General features: G+C 43.0%; 1 protein-coding gene across 1 annotated transcript in view; it reads left to right on the forward strand.

Annotated features, from left to right (window-relative positions):
• The first annotated feature begins 3,990 nt into the window (after nucleotides 1-3,990).
• ENTREP1 (endosomal transmembrane epsin interactor 1) overlaps nucleotides 3,991-20,651 on the forward strand; it is a 29,414-nt gene continuing 12,753 nt past the window's right edge. The window contains exons 1-6 of the mRNA XM_050913102.1: nucleotides 3,991-4,350; nucleotides 6,949-7,005; nucleotides 16,987-17,097; nucleotides 18,934-19,062; nucleotides 19,839-19,946; nucleotides 20,067-20,185. Coding sequence (XP_050769059.1) covers nucleotides 3,991-4,350; nucleotides 6,949-7,005; nucleotides 16,987-17,097; nucleotides 18,934-19,062; nucleotides 19,839-19,946; nucleotides 20,067-20,185 — 884 coding nt within the window. The remainder of the gene's footprint in view (nucleotides 4,351-6,948; nucleotides 7,006-16,986; nucleotides 17,098-18,933; nucleotides 19,063-19,838; nucleotides 19,947-20,066; nucleotides 20,186-20,651) is intronic.

Raw genomic sequence — 20,651 nt, forward strand, 5'->3', positions numbered from 1 at the left:
ATGAAATCTCACTTGCCAGCTCCCTGAATAAGCCAAAGTCTTCTCTCTTAAAGACCAGGGTCTGTGCTCTGCCACTCCCTGCCACTCTCCCTTGCCTCAGGAACTTGACCTCCACTACATCAAAATCAGCCACTGATTAGCCCATCCCCAATCAGTTCTTCCTTATCAGTGAACAGCAGATCCAGCTGTGCATCGTTTGCTGTGATTCAGCCCTGGTTGGCCCATCCAGTACCTGTATAAGAAATTACCCTTGACATCCTCCAGAATATCACCTGGATGGCTTCCATCCAGCCACATTGCTCTTCCAGGAGATGTCAGGGATATCCTTCTCCTGAGTAAGAGTTTCTACAACACTAAGACTTCTCTTAATTTTTCAAAGATTTCATCCTTTTTCTCACCGTGATCAGTACTAACACACCCCTACCACAGTATCACAGTGGTCTCTCCTCTGACCCTCACCCGCAAATTCTCGCCCGTTGCAAAGAGGAGTCTCATAGAGCTGAGCTGCTCCTTCAGACAGAGGGCAGGCCCTGTTCTTGTATCCTCTGCTGGTCTCTCCTGAAGGGCTTGTATCCATCTGTTGCAGCACTTAGTCAGGCAAGCTATCCCACAATAAGCCCAGATATTCTTGGTTTGGGTTACAAATGCAACCACCGTGCAAAATGTGTCCGTTGCAGTTCAGTCCTCATCTTCTACGGATGTCATCTATCTGGACTTCTGTAAGGCCTTTGACATGGTCTCCCACAACATCCTTCCCTCTAAATTGGAGAGATATGGATTTGATGGATGGACTGTTCGGTAGATAAGGAATTGGCTAGATGGTCGCATCCAGAGAGTTAGTGGTCAACGGCTTCATGTCCAGATGGAGATCAGTGATGAGTCGTGTCCCTCAGGGGTCCATATTGGTACCAGTAATGTTTAATGTCTTCATCAATGACATAGACTGTGGAATTGAGTGCGCCCTCAGCAAGTTTGCAGACGACACCAAGCTGAGTGGTGCAGCTGACAGGCCTGAGGGACAGGATGCCATCCAGAGGGACCTGGACAGGCTCGAGAAGTGGGTCCATGTGAACCTCATGAGGTTCAACAAGGCCAAGTGCAAGGTCCTGCACCTGGGTCTGGGCAACCCTCGGTATCAATACAGGCTGGGGGATTGAGAGCAGCCCTGCGGAGAAGGACTTGGGGGTACTGGTGGATGCAAAACTGGACATGAGCTGGCAATGTGTGCTCACAGCCCAGAAGGCCAACCGTATCCTGGGCTGCATCAGAAGAATTGTGGCCAGCAGGTTGAGGGAGGTGATTTTCTCCCTCCACTCCGCTCTGGTGAGACCCCACTTGGAGTACTGCGTCCAGCTCTGGGGTCGCCAGCACAAGAAAGACATGGACCTGTTGGAGCGGGTCCAGAGGAGGGCCACAAAAATGATCAGAGGGATGGAACACCTCTCCTATGAGGAAAGGCTGAGAGAGTTGGGGTTGTTCAGCCTGGAGAAGAGAAGGCTCCGGGGAAACCTTATTGCAGCCTTTCAATACTTAAAGGGGGCTTATAAGAAAGATGGGGACAGAATTTTTGTAGGGCCTGTAGCGATAGGACAAGGAGTAATGGTTTTAAACTGAAAGAGGGTAGATTTAGACTAGATATTAGGAAGAATTTTTTTATTATGAGGGTGGTGAGACACTGGAACAGGTTGCCCAGAGAGGTAGTAGATGTCCCATCCCTGGAAACATTCAAAGTCAGGTTGGACAGGGCTCTGAGTGACCTATCTAGTTGAAGATGTCCCTGGTCGTTGCAGGGGGGTTGGACTAGATGACCTTTAAAGGTTACTTCCAACCCAAATCGCTCTATGATTCTTTGGAGTTTCAGGTACTTGGAGTAGCATGGAGCATGTGATGAAAAGGGATCTAGGTACTTTTTCTGCTTCTCAGATTCAGATAAGACAGTAAAAGGCTACAGAGAAATCAATGTGCAGATCCAAAACACAGAGAACTTTGAGCTCATGAGTTAGTACATTGTAGGTTTGCATTTTTGAGACATGAAGTAACAACTTGTTGCTTTTGAGTGAAAATAACTTTTTGTTCTGACGTAAGTGCTTTTTTTAAGCTTGTATTTTTGGAAGTTAAGAAGAAGAGCATGTTCGAAGAAATTGGAAATAAATGTCAAGATTTACGAGATCCCATTCACTAGGTGAAGTGCAGATACCCTGTTTTTACTTGTTACAAGTAAGCTGCTAGTCGGATAGGGTTGAAATCTGTCCTTTGATGGAGCACCTTTTATCTTTGGCTGCATTTTGTGGATTTGGCAAGCTAAGATTGGGGCATCTACTCTGAAGCCCTGAAATATACGGACATAGCATTTTCCAGTGGCTCAGTATTAGTGAGCTTTCAGCATATTTACAGTATCTGCAATTCTATTTTCATTTAACAGAACAAAAGGCAAAATCATAGAAAGTGTCATCTAAGAAGTTATGATGTCTATGATAGTCTTCAGTCTCATATATATGGTTAAAGTCACACGTTGACTAATTAATGGCTGAGTTAAAGACTGGGAAGGGCATATAGTCATATGCAAGGGCAGTAGCACTTGGGCAGCCCTCTTGCAGTTGTTTCGGGTGTTAAAATCTATTGCTCCAAACCCTCGTCCATAAACCCTGGCATAAAGGTTGATTTGTGAGGGCTTGATTGCAAGATGGTGGTCCAGGTTGGCAGGTAATTTTTTCTTGGTAAGGAGTGCTCTAAATCCTGAATCTTCAGACAGAAAATCAACAGAGATGCACAAAGGATGTAACTCCAAATGCAGCCTCTCTAATGATGAATCTTTTCCTTTCTTTGTATAAGACCTTCTGCATTATTGTAACACAGCTTCGAAATCCTTTCCCGAGTGCTGGATCTGCACCTTTCTCTGCAGAGGAGTGAGTGCTGTCTTCTGAGCCAATGACACCTGTAACACGGCTTATTTTGCTATAGTACTAAAAGCTCTATTTTTTGTATCTGAGATTCTCTATTTTTTGAAGTCATGTCCAGACAAGCCCAACAGGTATAAAATTGCTGTGGCTGAGCTGGAGACAGCAGCACACACGGCCGAAGTAAATTCCTGAGCCTCCTTCCTTGGAGCACATCAAGTGGAAGAGAAGGACAGACCATGGTCGCGGCAAGCTTTTCCCGGGGAAAACGTGGGGAAGGAAAAAGGAACAAACGGAACTCTGCCAGGTAAAGAGATTCCTCTGCCCTTATCTTTGCTCAGACAACATGGCACAGTGCATGCGCGCAGGCAAACACGCACATACACACACACACACACCATTTTGTCTGCCAAACCTCCTCCTCTTGTTGGGAAGGGCGCCAACAATGCGAAATGCAATCCAGTGGCTTCCCCCACCCTCCTCCCAGGAAGAGTTATTTTAAAACTTCAAGCTTACTGCTCGGTAACAACAGTGACCAAAGGAAAAGGGGCAAGGGAGGAGGGGTGGGAGGGAGCACGTTAACGAGGGGAGATGGAAAACCCGCCAAGACTCGTACAAAACGGTCCATGTAGCAGCAGCAGCAGGGAGATCCATGCCGGGACGGGGCGGGATGGCTCTGCGGCCGGGAGAGTCCGGGGTGCGGTGGCGGGCCAGTGGGGCGAGGATCAGCCGAGGCACCTTGCGGCGGCCTTGATGCCGGCCGCGGGGGTGGCTCCGGCATCGCCTGGCGGGGTCGCGGGCGGGCAGGACGGCGTGCCGCCGGACGCGGGGCGCGGCGGGGCGACTGGCCGGCCGGCCGGCCGGCCGCTCGCCCCGGGAGGCAGATGGACGCTGCGGCCAGGGCCAGCGTGGCGGCGTCTCCCGCGGCGGAGGGGAAAGAAGAGGCAGAGGGAGAGGGCGAGGAGAGGGCAGCGCCACAGGAAGTCGGCGCCCGGGTGGGCTGGCACAGGGGCGGTGGCGGCCCGGCCCCGCCCGGCCCGGCCCGGCGCTCAAAGCGGCCGCCCGCCGAGAGCACCGGCCGCCGCCGTCCACCATGTCCCTGCCGGTGGTGCTGCCGGGCTCCTGCTGCTCCGTCCCGCGGCTCGGCCCGCTACCCCAGGCAGCGGCGGCCACCACCGCCGGCACGGCGGCGTCGGCGGGCTCGCTGTCCGCCGCGGCCGCCGACCCCTCGCTGCCGCCCCTCCGCTCGCCGCAAGGCTGCGACCCGCTCCCCGCCGACGGCTCCGCCGCGCCGGCCCCGGCCCCCAGCTTGGTGCTGGCCCGACCGCTGCTGTCGCTGGGGCTGCTGCAGGTCGTCCTGGGCTGCTCTCTCGTGGCGCTGAACTTCGGGGCGCTGTCGCTGAGCAGCGCCTCGCCGGTGAAGAACTCCTATCCCTTCTGGGCCGGCTCCTCGGTAAGCCACCGCCGCGGACCCGCACCGGGGCACCGACCCCCGCCCGCCCTGGCCCGCGCGGTGCCGGCCGTTCCCGGCGCCCGCCGAGCGCTGGGAAACCCGCCGGCCGTGCGCGCGGTGCTCGCGTTACGCCGGGAGCACGCGGGGCCTCCGAGGCGGAGCTGCTGTCCGTCACCGAGGAACGCGTGCTCCCGCTCCCGTACCGGCAACGAGGGAGCTTTCTCTTGCCTGGAAGTAGGCAGCAGTTACGCTTTTGGTAGCAGTCGGAGCAGGGTGACAGCGTGAACCCCAGCGGGGTAACAAACGTAGAGACAGCTGGGTTGGGGATTTGTTTCCTGCTGTGCGTTTTAGCCTAAAACCAAAATGTGCTCTGGTATACGCCGTCAGAAACAGGATTTTCTCAAGGCGTGGTGTATGTAGACGTTGTGTATCGCTTTTGTGCATTGTATACCGTTACTTTAGTGAGAGAGAGAAAATAGTGATGTTCCTGGGGAAGAAAAAGGATGGGCTTATGGCAGTTTTGTAAAGAGTAGAGAGAGAAGTTACTCCATCTCCTGTCGGGCCCTGCTTTAAACTGCACCTTTATAAATACAGAATATATAACAGTGTGTATTGCAGAAGCTAGGCAGCAGTAAGCAGAAGCGCATAGCAGTAGGAGGTAGTCAGATAGATTGTGCCCAGTTTGTGGGCCCTTGAGCAATGAGCAAGTCATGTTCTGTGGCTGGCGTGTTCTGCTCCTGCTGCTGGTGTGAACAGCATCAGCCTGTCCCTCGGTTTAAACACTTAAATTACGTTTCTGATGTTGTTCACAGCCTGTGGAAATGTGCTCAATGATCTGTGGTTTGGGGATCAAGTAGTTCCTATTCATGTGTATTAAGCAATGCTGGTCCGTGAAAGTACAGACAGCCTTTATGGGGAGGGAGGGGAGGGAATTCAGACCATCCAAATGTGTATGTTTGGTATCTCTCTTGTGATCTTTCATCTTTTTTTTTTTTTCTTTATTCCTTACCCTAGATTAAAACAAGTTTAAATATATGTAAGCTATGGACTTTCTTTGAACCTTGCACACAGAACTATGCTTATGCTTTTAAAATGTTTTAAAATTGCATGTGTAAAATAGAAGTATTCAGTGTGTTTAATAATGGAGGGTGTTTACTTTTTTAATCCTGGCTCTGAAACAGTAATACATTCAGTCGGAAAAGTTACCAAAAATGCCTTTCAGGTGTAACAGCATGAGTGAAAATTTTAGCCCAGAAGCAGAAAGGAAAGGAAAGGCAGAGGCAATTAAAAGCTGGAATTGAGGATGTGTCTGGTTTTTTTTCATTTTAGATGTAACATGCTGATTATGATGCACTGGTTAAGTGCAGATCAGGAAAACTTTGAGAAAGGCTTTCTTTTCATGTATCTGAAAGCTTTAACAAATATCATGAGATAAGTCTTGTTGTCCTTAAGGCAAAACAGGAATTCACATCAGTATTGATGTGCTTTGTTATAAAATCATATGACTATTTTGCACTCACAGAATTCAAAAAATAGTTTGTTGTGAAACTGCAGAGTTATGTATGTGGTTTTGCAACACCAGTTATGATACCAGTAGGTGTTTTGGCCAAGTCATATGTGCACGTTACGCTAGATCAGATTGATCATGTCAAGTGAATGAAGTTACAGAAGGGATTTATTAAAATGCTAGTGGGCAACTTCCTGTTTGTTCTAGTCGTCTTGTTTCTTTTTAGGGTAGGAGTTTGGTGTGAATTGGCTTAGTCAAAGTCCCACGAATTGAAAGTATACCCGCTCATTTGCGGGACTTGCTGAAAAACTGATTTGCCTTTCTTTATAGGGTTCCCATCTTTACTGTGAGACAGTATTTGGGTATGCTATGCTTCAGTTCTACAGCAATGTCTTCTCCTTCCTTAATTGTTTTGCCCTCTAAGGTAAAGAGTCATAGGGTTCAGTTCTGTGATCCAGCAAGTTTGGTCTAATGACTACTGCTGCAGAAGGGGAGGCTTTTACTTTCTCTTCTTTCCTCGTGCTGATACTGGCATTCATGTGACTAAATAGCAGGTCAGTTCAGGGAGATAGTTTTGGTGCTCTTCAGTGGTTTTGGTAGGATTCGTGCTCTGGGAGTTAGTTCACCGAAATGGTCAGAAGAGGGCCAGAATCAGCACAAGGGAAGAGGCAGGCACTGAATGAAGTGATGGAGTGGTAATCGAGGGTGGAGAAGAGATAGCTGGTTTTGAGATTTGCTTAGCCGTGTTGCAGAACACAGGTACTCAGTTGGCTGAAAGTAATTTTTTAGGCAATTGTTGAGGTCAGGGTTGCTGGCATAGCTTCTTGTCCCCATGCATGTTTTCTGGGAGGAAAAAAATAAGAAAACAGCAGATTAAAATTTGGTTGTGTTATTTCACGGGATGCTCTTAGGCATGAAGAACCTTGTCAGCGCAGGCTCTTATTCTGTGCTTTAAAGTGCATCTTCCTGTCTTCCCAGCATTGTTGTAGTGTTCCAAAGTACCTTGCATCAGAGCGGTGATAAATACCATGTAAATGGCATTTTGTGAACAGTTGTTCGCTTCTTGGTGATGCTATGTGTTTTTGTTGTAGGTAATCTTATGTGGAATCTTAGGCATAATGACATGGAAGAGACCGATGATGCTTTTGGTAAGTATGGCTTAAAACTTGTTGGAAGGAAGTTATCAGAAGATGATCTACTGTTGAGTCTCTTTTTTAAATTGTAGAATCATAGTTATTGAAAGAGGAGTGAAAGCCCATGAAAGGGCTTATTCTTTCCTACATGGATGGAGTCCTCATTAAGGGCAAGAATGGACTACGTCTGGAAGAAGTGTTAATGTTGTTTACAGAGCACTTTTTGTGTTTGTGTAGGTATAAGAAAGTGCTGGTTTAGTATAAATAATTTAGCTCTCTGAGGCAGTGCTGCTTGAGCTTGAACAGGGGAGTTGGTTTTAAAGCTTAGCTCGGTGGTACTGTTTTAGTGTGTGATAGCAGGTTTGAGAGCTAACCTAAGTATTGCTGTCTTACAGTAAGTATCCAGTGTTACTGTTTCAAATACAGTTGACATTACATTGCTCTGAGAGAAGTAAATTGACGTGCGGGGTGTGTAAGCTGTTTCCATTTGTAAGTGAAATCTGAAGCTCTGTGGCTTTCAATGTCTCAGAGTTGGGATTTGAAAAAAAGGTTTTAAAGTGGTTTTTTGGTTGGTTTTTTTTTGTTGTTGGTTGATTGGGTTTTGTTGTGGTTTTTTTTTTTTTGCCTTACTGTCACTTCTGAAGACTTTTTCAAGGCCAAAGCAGTTGTTTTATTTTTATGCAGTGCTGCTTCAGGATCCTCATCATCATCAGTGAGGAGTACCAAGGATCAGATGTGTGCACTGTGGATGAATTGCTGTTTCTCAGTGGTGTATTGGTTAGCACAGGCAGGGCAAAGCAAGTTTTTTACCAGTTCTGTGGATAGAAAGAGGAGCTTGGTATCTGGGTCTCCCAGTCTGGAAGGACCATATTTTCATGGAAATCAGTGTAAATGCTATATGTCTCAAAATGCTTAAGGCTTGCACAGTGCTCCCTGTTTCTATATTGCCTGTGTTCTTTGCTGTTTCTTCAGCATGTTGTTACTGTAGTTTCCTTTTGTCTGTTGTTGCTCTTTCACTCTTCTCCTTTGTATAAAATTTATGCGCCCTTCCTAGTTTTACTTAAATATGAAAGCACCAAACTCTTCCTGATCCTTTCATTTATATCAAGTGATCTTTAGGATGGTTGAGTGCTGGAGCAGATTGCCCAGGGATGTTGTGCAGCAGATGGGGAAGTTTCTGAGATGAGACTCATTAAAGCCCTGAGCAGCCTGCTATGATCTCATAGCTGACCCTGCTTTGAGCAGGAGGATACACTAGAGTCTTCCTGAGCTGCCTTGCAGCCACAGTTAGTCTATGATGATGTGATTCTATGAACCTGTTGGGTTTTTTTTTTTGTTTTTCTTATTTGTATGTGTATTTTATAGAGGTCTGATTTTTGAAAGCCAGATTGGGTCGGACTTGATATTGGGAAACATTTCTTTACTGAGAGGGTTCAAACACTGGAACAGGCTTTCTAGAGAGGTGGTCGATGCCCCATGGCTGTCAGTGTTTAAGAGGCATTTGGACAATGCTCTTAGTAATATGCTTTAACTTTTGGTCAGCCCTGAAGTGGTCAGGCAGTTGGACTAGATGATCATTGTAGCTCCCTTCCAACTGAAATACTCTATTCTATGTGTAAAAAAGGAAATTAGCATTAAACATTTCATGAGGCTAAGGAAATCATGTATTGAACTAGCTACAGTCTATCAAGAACAGATTGTTAGTTTCTGGGAGCATATTTATTTTGGGCTAAACTTCTGATGTATCTACCCTCCAGTAACTTGAATGTTTTCTCTTGGGAGTTATGAGGAATTGTATGAGTTGTAAAAGCAAGTTTCCTAAATACCTAAGCAAGGAGACTCCTTACACAGCCATGGCTTAGAGTTATGACATTCATAACTACAACTATAAAATGCATTCGGAGCTAAAACATATCCCTTTTCCAGCTGTGACTGCCCTCCCCTTTTTACTTCTTATGCAAGGCCCTTTGCACTTATTTCTTGGAGATACGCTTCAAATGGATTCATCTCTCCCGACTTCTGGGCTGAATCCCTTTTCCTGTGGCTGCACAGAGCCACCTCCCTGCTGTGAAGGAAGCAGAGATGGCACAGCTGTCTCCCTGACAGCCCTTAACTCAAGCGGGTGCCAGGAGTAGAAATGCCTTTATGCTGCAAGTGACCTTTGTGGAAAGGATTGATTGCACATGAAGGTGGCTTTGTCAGATTGCTGTTGAACCCAGATATTTAGCATGTTGGGTACCTGTGCTAGAGCCATGCCAGAAATCTGAGGTGTGATATTAATTACCAAGTTTTATGTTGCAGCAACTGATGTCAGCATTTAGTTGTCTTTATGCAGAGACTTTGAACTGTGCTCAACAGTTAAAGTGTGAAGTTTGTGGGATTAAGTGATCGTTATTCTTTTTCATATATAGTTATGTCTCAATCTACAAATGCTCTTTTTTTCATAAGGAGGGGCCTCTTCTCATATTTCTTTTTATGCAGAGCTATTTTCAGTCACTCAGTTCAGTTTCATAATTTCTTCAAATTGTGCAAATACCCCCTGGAATTCTTCATATGCATCCAACCCCCCCCAAATAGCTTTGTTTTCAGCCCACGTTGGATAATTATATCTAGATTTTAATTTATCATGGTGTGTACTAAAAGCTCTCACATGTAGCAGTTAGGCTGTAATTAAGGGTAGATGGTTGAGCTCCATCATTTAGCCCTCTCTCGTTCCCAGAGCTGGGTCTTGAACAGAATTACAGTGATGGGTGAGTGTCACAGAATTTGTCCACAAGGAGGTGCCGGTCCTCAGAGCAGTTTGTGGTAGAGTTTAGGCTTAAGAACATGGTGATGCTGTTTCTTGTGGCTTCCTGTATTATCTTATTTTTGGTTTTGATTGTCAGTTTGCTGTACTTAAGGAATTTTATAATGCAATTCACATTTATCTTTGCCCCCTTTAAAAACACTAATTCTTTCTAAAAGAAACCTGTTTGCTACTCTGATTCAGGATTTCAGGATTTTCATCTCTGAAACCTGCTGGTGTACACCTATTTGCCTGCAGCTCCTTTGCATGGCAGCAGTCTAGCTCCTCCAGTGGGAGCGGTGTCTTGGCTCACAAAACGTTTCTCTCTCTCTTCCCCATTTAGGCGATGATTACTCACTGCCTGGGTTTGTTTCTTTGTGAGCGGCCATGCTGTCCTATGGCTCCCACTTCAGTCTGAGGCCTTGGTCATGGGGAAAAGCAACCCAACTGTTCTCTTTCCCTGTGATGGCAAAGGTCTGCTGCTGCTGGTCCTTGGAGAGAGCACAGGGCTGCGATGACATGAGAAAGGAGCTGGGGGTGCGCTGCAGTGTCGAAGGCAGAGAGGGCTGCTGTGTTTTGGTTGCTCATATTTTTCCCCTGCAAGGGAGAAAGGAAGGGAAACCCATTAGTTACAGCTGTAGTGGACCTTTAGTAGCACCATCTGTGAGAGGAAACCAGTCTTGAAGAGGGATGGCTGTGATAAGACCTGTGAGTAAATAAAATTGAGAGCCACATCTGTTGTTTTTTGCCACCCGGGCTGTATTACAGCGTGGGAAGGTACTAGGTAAATAATAGGTCCCAGAAACAGGGTACTGCAAGGCAAAATCAAATAATAATGATATTTTTTGAAGGACGTTCTTGCAGGGGAGGCTTGGCCTTCAGCAATACAGCTGCTGAGAAGCCTTGGCTCTGAACTCTTACCTTGCTTTCGGGTGTCTGAAGCTTTTCTGTTCTGGGTATCAGCTGTCGATCGACTTTGGAAGTCAGCTTGTAATGCTTATGCTCTGAAGCTGATTTTTCTTCCAGAGAAGAAGCTTCTTCCTGTGCATGCCTGTCTGAATGTATTTAATGGGGAAAGGGAAACTTCCACCCTGCCCCTCCCCCAAGTTGTTTGGGTATTGACTCTCAACCGTTCTGGGCTCAATGTTACTCTCTACTTGTATAGAAGCTGGTTCCTTCCTCTACTCCTAAACTCCTTCCTTTCATAGGGCTTTAAGTCTTGTTTTTAACTGAAGGAACTTCTTTCAGAAAGTATATCAATTCCTCATTGTTTGTTTGATGGCGTATGCATTGAGGGCAATTCACATCTTCAATAGGCCATGGTTGCTATATTAGCCTCTGTCCTTACTTGTATAGCAGTTTGGACTAGCCAACGCACTGTGAGTTTACGTTGTATTCCTAGGTGTTGCCTGGAACCATATGTGCTTTGCTAAATGCAGAAGCATCCTGCTAGTGAAGCATCGTTTCCTTTCCAGTAACGTACAAATTGGTTGCAATCCTGTAAAGTGTACTTTTTAGGAGGCTTTCTGGTTTTGGGTTGTTGTTTTTTTTTTCACAAAGACTTCAAGTTAAGCATATCTCTGGTGGCTGCTTGGTGCTTGGATTCTGCTGCTAAAGAGAAGATTTAGTTGTGATTGCATGAAAAGTGACGGGAGTGCAAGTGTGCAGGCTGTTATGCTGGATGGAGTGTAACTGGCAGCTGCAAGCACTGGGGAGCAGTTTGGTACCCATGCATGGGATCAAGAAATTAACAGAGTGGATGCAGGCTGGGTGAATGTGACTCTGGCTTTCAGCTACATCAAGTGCTTGATGGTTCTGCTGTTAGCTGGTGTGCCAGCTTTTGTGTTCATACATGTCGTCAGTTTTCATGTGAAGGTTTGTGGGGTTTGACTCGGAAACGTCCAAGTCCCATGTTCAGCATGAGTCGTTCAATCGGGTTTCTTCTCATGTTTTACAGTGTGGTAACATAAGGATTTGAAATTTTTATTAGAAACATTCTCTCTTTTTAATTAAAAGGTGTTAATATTTTTGGTTTTACAACAAAAATTTACAGATCTTCATTGGAAAACAGAAAAGTTATGGAATTCAAGTATTTATTTAAAAACTTGAAATTTTTTGAAGAATAAATTTGTAGCAAACCTTTTATTTAATTGAAAAATTTTATCAGAAGAAAAATATGTCCCAGCAGCTTTAAAATAAAGATTCTTAGGGCTAGCTACTGCCTTCTTGATATCTGCATCTTGACTAATTTGCATAGATTTAACCAAAATTTAATGTTTAGACCAAAATACTTAGTTCTGGTGCTAGTGAAGTGTTGTTCTTAAATTTTAGCCCTGCTAGTAACAATATAAAGTACTGTGAACAGAAGCTGCGTATCATGACCCTAACCCTGCAAAAAAAATCTCTGCCTATCCATGTGTTCTCCAAGCGAAGTCATTTGGCTTTGGTGAGAATTACTGTAGTAGTGCCTGTTTGTCTGGATTTTAGAAGTAAAACAGCTCAATGTTAACATCTTGGCTCACATGCAGGTCTCCACCATTAAGTCATAAAATGGTATTCATACAAAGGTTTTAAAGTCAGTCTAAGCAAATAAAAAGAAATACGCTTTTAAGTGTGAGACTATGAAAAGCCTTTAGAGAGGCTTTTAGCCTTTATAATCAGGTCAAAGTCAGGTCTTTTCTGATTTTTTTAATCATTTATTTTTATGCTGAAAAAGCTTTTCTCTCATTCATATGGGGTATTTTAATGCTGCACTTGAAGTATGTGATTTTTTTTTTTTTATTAAATGAATTAGTTTGTCTTTTACCTTTGTGTGGCTTTTTTGTTGATCGTTGTGTTGCAGATCTCCATATAGTGCAATAAATAGTTCTCACAACTGAAAGAAAGTTAGTAAGGTCCCATAATTGATGCCTAATTATTGCTATTGCTGCTGTGTATATGGAAAATTAATACGTTGACTTGCCTTTTCCTAGAAGGATGTTTATGAAGTATATATGTAGGATGTAAACAGGTATAAGAGTTGATGATTGTGGAGCAAATGTTTTTCTTTCATTTATTTTTTAAGTGCCTGCTTGGGCATCAGTCCTGTGTGTGCATATTAAAGTGAAAGCAGTTCCTCTCTAGCATTAGATATTAGCTTCAATGGCAGCAGCAGCAGCAGGACAACAAGCAGTCTACCCATGCAGAATGAATGATAGGGTCAGAGCCTTATCACGCAAGTTTATGCTGCTGTGGAGTCCTCAAAGTGCATGATTTTTTTACCTGGAAGAGATCATCCATGCAAGACATTAGCAAATACTGTGTCTAACATTAGAATACACTTTGTTTTCCTATAGCTTAATTCATATAAATGTTCCTCAAGACTTTCTGCAGCTGTTCACACTCCATGTGTATCTAATGCTCAGAAGATGAGGGCTGTGAGCCAAACTAAAGCCATAATTTGAGTTGTTTCCATTTTTATCACTGCAGTTAAGACTAGTTACCTCTGTTTTGGCTTTTAAAATAGTATGTTTGCCTTTGCCTGTTTATTCTAAGTTGAGGAGTACTTTTCCCCTGGCTTACCTGTGGGTGGGATCTTCTTTCACTGGGATGAAGTGGAACACCTGCTTTTACATGAGTAGTGATGGAGATGTTTAAATTTGCACCTGCAGGAGAATATAGCTTATAAAATAAACTGACAGAGTACATGTTAGATAAGTGGATAGCGAGGTGGATTGAAAACTGGCTGAATGACCGGGCTCAGAAGGTTGCGATCAGCGGCACAAAGCCCAGCCAGAGGCCAGTCAGCAGTGTTGTGCCCTAGGGGTGGATACTGGGGCCAATACTGCTTAGTATCTTAATGAATGGTCTGTACAATGGGACAGAGTGCACAGCAAGTTCACAGGCAGTACAAAACTGGGAGGAATGGCTGATACACCAAATGTTGCCATTCAGAGGGACCTGGACAGGCTGGAGAAATGGGCTGAGAGAAATCTCATGAAGTTCAACAAGAGGAAATGCAAAGTCCTGAGGGAAATGACCCCAGGCACCAGTACACACTGCGGAACACCTTGCTGGAAAGCAGCTCTGCAGTGAAGAACCTGCGGATCCTGGTGAACGACAAGCTGACCATGAGACAGCAAAGTGCTTTTGTGGCAAGGAAGGCGAATGGCATCCTGGGCTGCATTAGGCAGAGACTTGCCAGCAGGTGGAGGGAGGCGATCTTTCCTCTCTCCTTGCACTGGTGAGGCCACACCTGGAGTGCTGTGTCCAGTTCTGGGCTCCCCAGTACAAGAGAGACATACTGGAGCAAGTCCAGTGAAGGGCCACGAAGATGATGAAAAGACTGGAGCATCTCTCCTATGAGGAGAGGCTGAGAGAGCTGGGACTGTTCAGCCTGGAGCAGAGAAGACTTGGGGGGGGGAGGGAATCTTCTCCATCTCTGCAAATAGCTGATGGGAGAGAATGAAGAAGAGGGAGCTAGAACTTTCTCCATAGTGTCCACTAACAGGACAAGAGGCTATGGGCACAACTGAAAAAACAGGAAGTTTGATCTGAACAGAAAAGATACCTTTTTTTACTGTGAGGATGGTCAAAAACTGGTGTTGGTTACCCGGAGGGGTTGTGAAGTATCCATCTGTAGAGATACTGAAAACCAACTGGACATGATCTTCAGCAGCCTGCTGTAGATGACCCTGCTTGAGCAGGGGATTAGACTAGATGGTCTCAAGAGGTCCCTTCCAACCTCAATTATTCTGTGAAAATGCTGACCAGTGGTGGAGCAGGAAAAAAAAAGGTTTTTTTCTCTTGACACTAAAGCACAATATATTCTCTTGTGCACCATTGGATATGTAGTAGTGAATATTAGGGTTATGGTTCAGATTATGGTAGTGTTTTAGATTGTATGTAGAAGAATTAGTTTTGTCTTCTGCCTCTTCAATGGGATTGTCTGAATATTAGCTTATGCAGTCAAAAATAGACTATACATATAATAAAAAACAGATCAAGATTACATTTTTGTATAGTAGAATTTATTAGAACATAAATGTAGAAATTATCATCCTTGTTTTGCATATTTATAATAATGTTCCTTTTCTTCCTTTTTCTTTCATTTTAATGTGTTTCTTTAGAAAAATCTGTGATTTTTATTCAAGATATTGTAGACCATTCAATTAGAAGTCTGGATTTTGTATATAACTTTTTCCATAGTTGTATACTGGATTGTTTCTATTGCAGCTTCTGTACCAAAGGAGAAAACTTATATGTGAATTTGCCTTTTTGTTTTTGTTTTTGTTTTTTAAATCTTTCTTGACTTACTACTTTGGCCAAGTGACTTCTTTGCTCAGGACCTCCATTTTTTCATCACTTGAAAGAGGACAAATGTACTTCTTGTTTTCTTTAATATTGTTTCTTGAGATTTGTACTATAAAGATGGTTTATGTTGAAACAGCTTATATTTCACTTATAAAACTGGCTAATTTCCAGTTGGCAGTGCCCTGCGTTGAACATAGATGAAAAGCTTTCTTTGTATGAAATGCCCGTGTCTACTAATTTTCTTTTTCTCAAAGTAGTTTTAATCAAAAGGGTAACTGAGATAATCTAGATAAAAGCATAAGAAATGGTATTGATTCTTTTGAGTGCTGAGCAAGGAGTTAATTTCAAAAAAATTATTAAATACTGTGTTTGTACAGAAAAATGGCACTCAAAGTGCTTACTAACATTAAAAACCTCTTATCTGTGGTTTTATGATATTTATAAAGCTAGGAGAAAGTACTGTTCCTCTTAATATTGATTGTTCTCAGTATGTCGAACACAAAATAGTCCCAATCCTCTTCAGAGAAGTACTAATGGCTACTTTAATTATTGGGTTTTGAGGTTAAAACCTACCTTATGTGATAATGTTATGGTCAAGCTTCTGTAAAGCCTGCTAGTAAAGAGATGTTGTAATTTAAGGAATGAGCTTGCACGGTAATGCTCTTTGGCTCGTGTCCGTTCAGGGGTGATTATTTTTCCCTGAACCTTAGTAGAAGGGATCATAATTTGTGCAACAGCTCCAATTTCTTTTTGATCCAGCTTCCTAGGTAGTTAACCATGCTACGTCAGCTAAATTAATTTGGAAAGTGATTGCTGTCTTCGTGCATGTTTAGGAAGTCCTTGTTGCTGGATCCGCTGTAAAGCTATCTGGAGCGGAACTGAGCCCGTGTCCCTCATGATTTCCTTCTCTTCCTCAGGTTTTTGTCATCTCCTGCATTTTTAATTTAGGCCATTTTGATACAAAGGAATCTGAGTGAGCAGATTGTTATTAACAAGGATTCTTTTGGACGTTAAAGACCTGATATTTGCTTTGTAGGATTGAGTGCTTAAAACTTAAACATGTCAGGAGAGGAATCTGTTACTTTTATTTGTCTCTAAAGTAGTAGTCTTACCTGTAGTGCTCTCTCCTGAAGTACAGAAAAATTTTGCATGTATGAATTGGGACAGGAAAAGTTCTTTCATGTGTTTAGAATCCATATCCCAAGTCTCATGTAAGCACAGATTGCAGATTGTAAGGGCATACGTGAAAGTAGGACTTCATTTTATGCACTGCTTCTGCTTACCCTTTTTCAAGTACTCTATTACTCCTACCATTGCTGGTCTTTCAGATGGTTTATAAAACTGAAGGTATTGTCCGATTTATGAATGGAAGTGTTTTGGTTTTAGTAGCCAGGAGGAAATAAAATCATATAACCAAAGTCCCTTAAGTGTCTCTGTCCTCACAGTACTAGGGCGAATATTTTTCATTTATTTATGCTGCAAAACAGTTTTGAAAATTCTGTGCATAAGAATGTCATCTTAAGATGTTTCCTCTTCAGGTTTCTTACTGATCTAAATGTGTTGAGAGCTAGACTTGATGGAAGGATATGACATACAGTGGAAGTCGGACAGCTTGCAAATCATACTTTGCACTCCGGAAAAATCTTTAGCTGCCTGAACTTTTCAATAATTGCATGTATTTTATTACTGCACAACTAGTGCAGAATAAGGAGAGAGAGAGAAGACAATGGTGTTTGGAGTAACCATCTACTGGGTTAAGATAAGACACTCTGGGGCACTGAAGTCATGGGGAGTTTTGAAAAGAAGGGGAGTATCATTCCCAGCTTCAATTTGGGAGTGGGATTTGCACTGCCATGGGTTCCTTAAGTCGCGTTCATGATCCTGTTCCCACTGCTGTTAACTTTGTTTTGCTGTTCCAGGCTAACCTATTTGTTCTGCTGTCTATCATCTGTGTTCTGCTGAACCTGGCTGGATTTATATTAGGATGTCAAGGCGTTCAGTTTGTGTCCGGTGTACCCAGATGCGATTTGGTGAGCAGACATACTGATTTACACGTATTTCTTCATGGCATGCCACGTAAGCTTGCAGTGCTGGGATCACAAAATATACTAATGTAGAGATGCAAGTAGTGCAGCTACAGTGTGGTGGGGGAAAAAAGAAAACTCTCTGGTTTAGGCCTTGATTCAGTTCAAATTGCGAACAGACTCACTGAAACCCACAACAGTATTTTTATTGTCTGTGTTCCTAAACACTTGGGTTTTTTGCGTTGGAGTCTTCATAAGGTGTTCAGCTCCTAAAGCTGAAGACCCCAAAAGGCTATGTTTTGGAAGGTTTTCCTCTTCATTAGAAGAGCATGCTTAGCCCAGAAATGGTTTTGTTTGACTTCATTGAGAGCTGGCCTCTGTCTTCAGGGTCTGAAGACACAGCTGATTCAGTACAGGCTTTCTAGACAATTTTATGGAGCCGTGTAGGAGGGAATCCCAAATATATCTTTAGAAGATCCCTCTTGCCAGCATCACACGCTGATTTTAATATCATAGTCATTTAAGAACTAGCATAAAGGATTTTTATAATAATGTGACAAAGATAAACTGTTGAAAAAAGACTGAGTGGGTGCTGGTGAGCTACCTACAAAAAACTCAGCCAGTTTAATCTGTGGGTGGGATTATTTTTCCTGGTTTGCCGCACCTGGTGAGGGCAATTTGTGTTGATACCTTACAGCAAGAACTGTGAGGAAAAAACTAAGGTAGATCAAATCATACTAGCTTTTCAGAACACTTCTGCTTGAGGAGGAAGCAGTCTGCGCAAGAAAGGACAGAATGCAAAAGACTTTTCTCAAACGGGTGTCATAAGAAGTAGAAGAATGTCTATTTATGAACCAGAAACCATGGAATAACTGAAGTTGAAGGATACAGGGTCACTTGGTGATAAAGATGGATCGTGTGTAAAGGCTTGAAGGGCTTTAAGGGTTAATGGAAAGGTCTTTGAATATTTATTTTCATTCATTTATTGCTTCAAGAAAACTATTGTTTGTTCCTTAACATGCCAGTAGGTGTATTGCAGTGGAAGTCCAAGATTACTAGTACTTGGCAATCTAGATTCACTCAATATCAGTGTACCAAAGCAGCACTGAGAACTGTTAATGTTATTCCGGATGAGATGGTTAAATGTTTCAGGAATTTCAGAGCCCTCTGTGGTTGGAAGCATAGGGTACAGCCAGAAGGCATTCCTGAAATCATAAATTATTCTGTGGTATGGTTTATGTAGGTGGAAGACCTTTGACACTATGACTCTAGAGAGTTTGACAGCTAAAAAACCAATTATCTCTAGATACAGAAACATTGAATTTCTACTTGAAAACCAAGATGACAACATTAATTTGAAAGTTACAAACAATAGTGGTGTACAGATGTAACTATTAGTGATTTGACTGGGTTGAAATTATAGTTGTGGGTTTCATTCCATCCGTAGAGATGCAAAATATACTCATGAGTCAGAACATGTACACTCCATATACAGTGGCTTACATGTCAGTCAAAGAATTTCCAGGCTGCAATGCGTTTGAAGGAGCATGGATACTAAAATTGCTTAGTAATCCATGCAGCTTTGATTACAACTAAGTTGTATTTAAATGTCTTGAGCTTATCAGTAATGCTTCCATTCAAATAAGAAGTATGCATAATATAGCTTTATAATCCATGAATCACTGGCGTACCAAACTGTACAAATTTCATTTTACAAGCCTGGATTTCCAGTCTGCTTTGTGGTCAGAGGTATAGCTTAACACATAGGCTGTATCTTATGCAGGTAAAAATGTTGCATAAAACAGCTAATAAATTAAAAAGTGGAGTTTTGTGTTTTTAAAGGTGGATATGGGTGAAAACAAGATTTGTTTCTGCTGTGAAGAATTTCATCTCGCTAAATGCACAGAAGAAGAGGCTGCACTGACGCTATACCACATGAAGTCATGTAGTGCTGGTCACCACCTTCTCAAGGTACCCTGTGCATGCTGTCTAACATGACTGCTTTGATAATGTCCACACTTGTGCGACAGTGCAGTGCTGAGGTGACTGCTGTGTTTACTGTGAAAAATTGTTATTTTTCTGGTCTTCCACACTGGTCAGAAGCTGTTTATGGTTCTGTAACAGTTTGGGCTTTTTTTCTCATCTCTGGGTTTTGACCAGTGCATTGTTGATCCAATATGCAGTTCTTGTCCTTTCTGTGTTTTATGCAACCAAAACTACAGCTGAATTCAGACAAGATTGCATGGGTAAATACGGTGTAAAATTTAGCTAATGATTTGATGCCTTTACTGGTCTTTTGATCTTCTCAGCCTTTATTGGCTTACAAACTGCTAAAATACAACTTCCAAACAGCATCATCTTCAAATATAAAAGTGCTTTAACATTTCTTTTAATGGTGATTTTCTCACATCTGGATTTCCCACAGAAAAGTTAAGAGGAATGTTATAATTCTTGGATGAATAGATGGACTATAAATCACATCTGAGTGGTATTAAACCCTTCTGGATCTCTCTGTCAAGACACACAGTAGGGCAAAGCAAGCTTTTGCAAATTACTCCAATCTTGGAGACTACCTGTCCTGAAGCCTTTATCACATACATTTCTAAGGAGTAATTGTATGATCATCCTTGTGTTTTCTGTGTTTGTTTTTGGTTTAATTTATTATTATTATTATTATTATTATTATTTTGACATTTACAAATACCTTGATTTAATCTTTTAATTTCCATAATCTTCATGTTCTTCAGAAAGCTCTCTTTGCTCTTTGTGCCCTGAATGCTCTCACCATCACAGTTTGCATGGTAGCAGCTGCCCTGCGTTACTTACGGATTTTTGCAACAAGAAGATCCTGCATAGTAAGTGACTGCAAGGCATTGCCTTCTATAAACAGTGGTACTAACAGTATTACTAGATTACACAGTTCAGCATTTTTTTTATATCTCAGAAGGTTTTTAACAGAAATTTCATTTGGTTAGGATGAATCTCATATTGAAGACCAAGATCAAGTTTTGGATCCTGATGATTTTGTCCCACCTGTGCCGCCTCCCTCCTATTTTGCAACTCTTTATTCTTGTGCTCCACAAATGAGTTGCAGGTAAAGCTCTACACTCTCTTCCTTTCCTTTAGTGTCTTTGGAAACACTGCATAATCTTCTCTTTTTGTTTGTTTGTTTTTTTAAAGACCATTTTCTCTGTTATTAACTGAAAAAGGTTGGTGACTTTAGGGGGGGAAAAAAAAAGAAGAAAAAACCTGTTAAGTTAGGAGGCAGCATAAATACAGTGTGGGTGAGTGGTATAATTTTGTGGTTTTCACTTTAGATTCTGTAGGAACTCTTTCTCAGTAAGAGAAAAACCGCAATTTGACATGGCTGAAAACTTTTATGATGCTGTCAGGAGCAGGTCAGGGCAGTGATGGAAAGCCAGGCGCAACCTCTTGGCAAGGCTTGTGCGAGAGACCCCTGAATGGTGGCCTGGCCCCCCGCAGACCTTCCTGCCAGAGTGATTCCCCTCCTCCCTCTTTGGCAATTAGGGCTGGCGGAAGGATATGTTTTGATGGTACTG

The sequence above is a fragment of the Gymnogyps californianus genome, chromosome Z (genome assembly GCF_018139145.2).
Source record: "Gymnogyps californianus isolate 813 chromosome Z, ASM1813914v2, whole genome shotgun sequence".
NCBI lineage: Eukaryota > Metazoa > Chordata > Aves > Accipitriformes > Cathartidae > Gymnogyps > Gymnogyps californianus.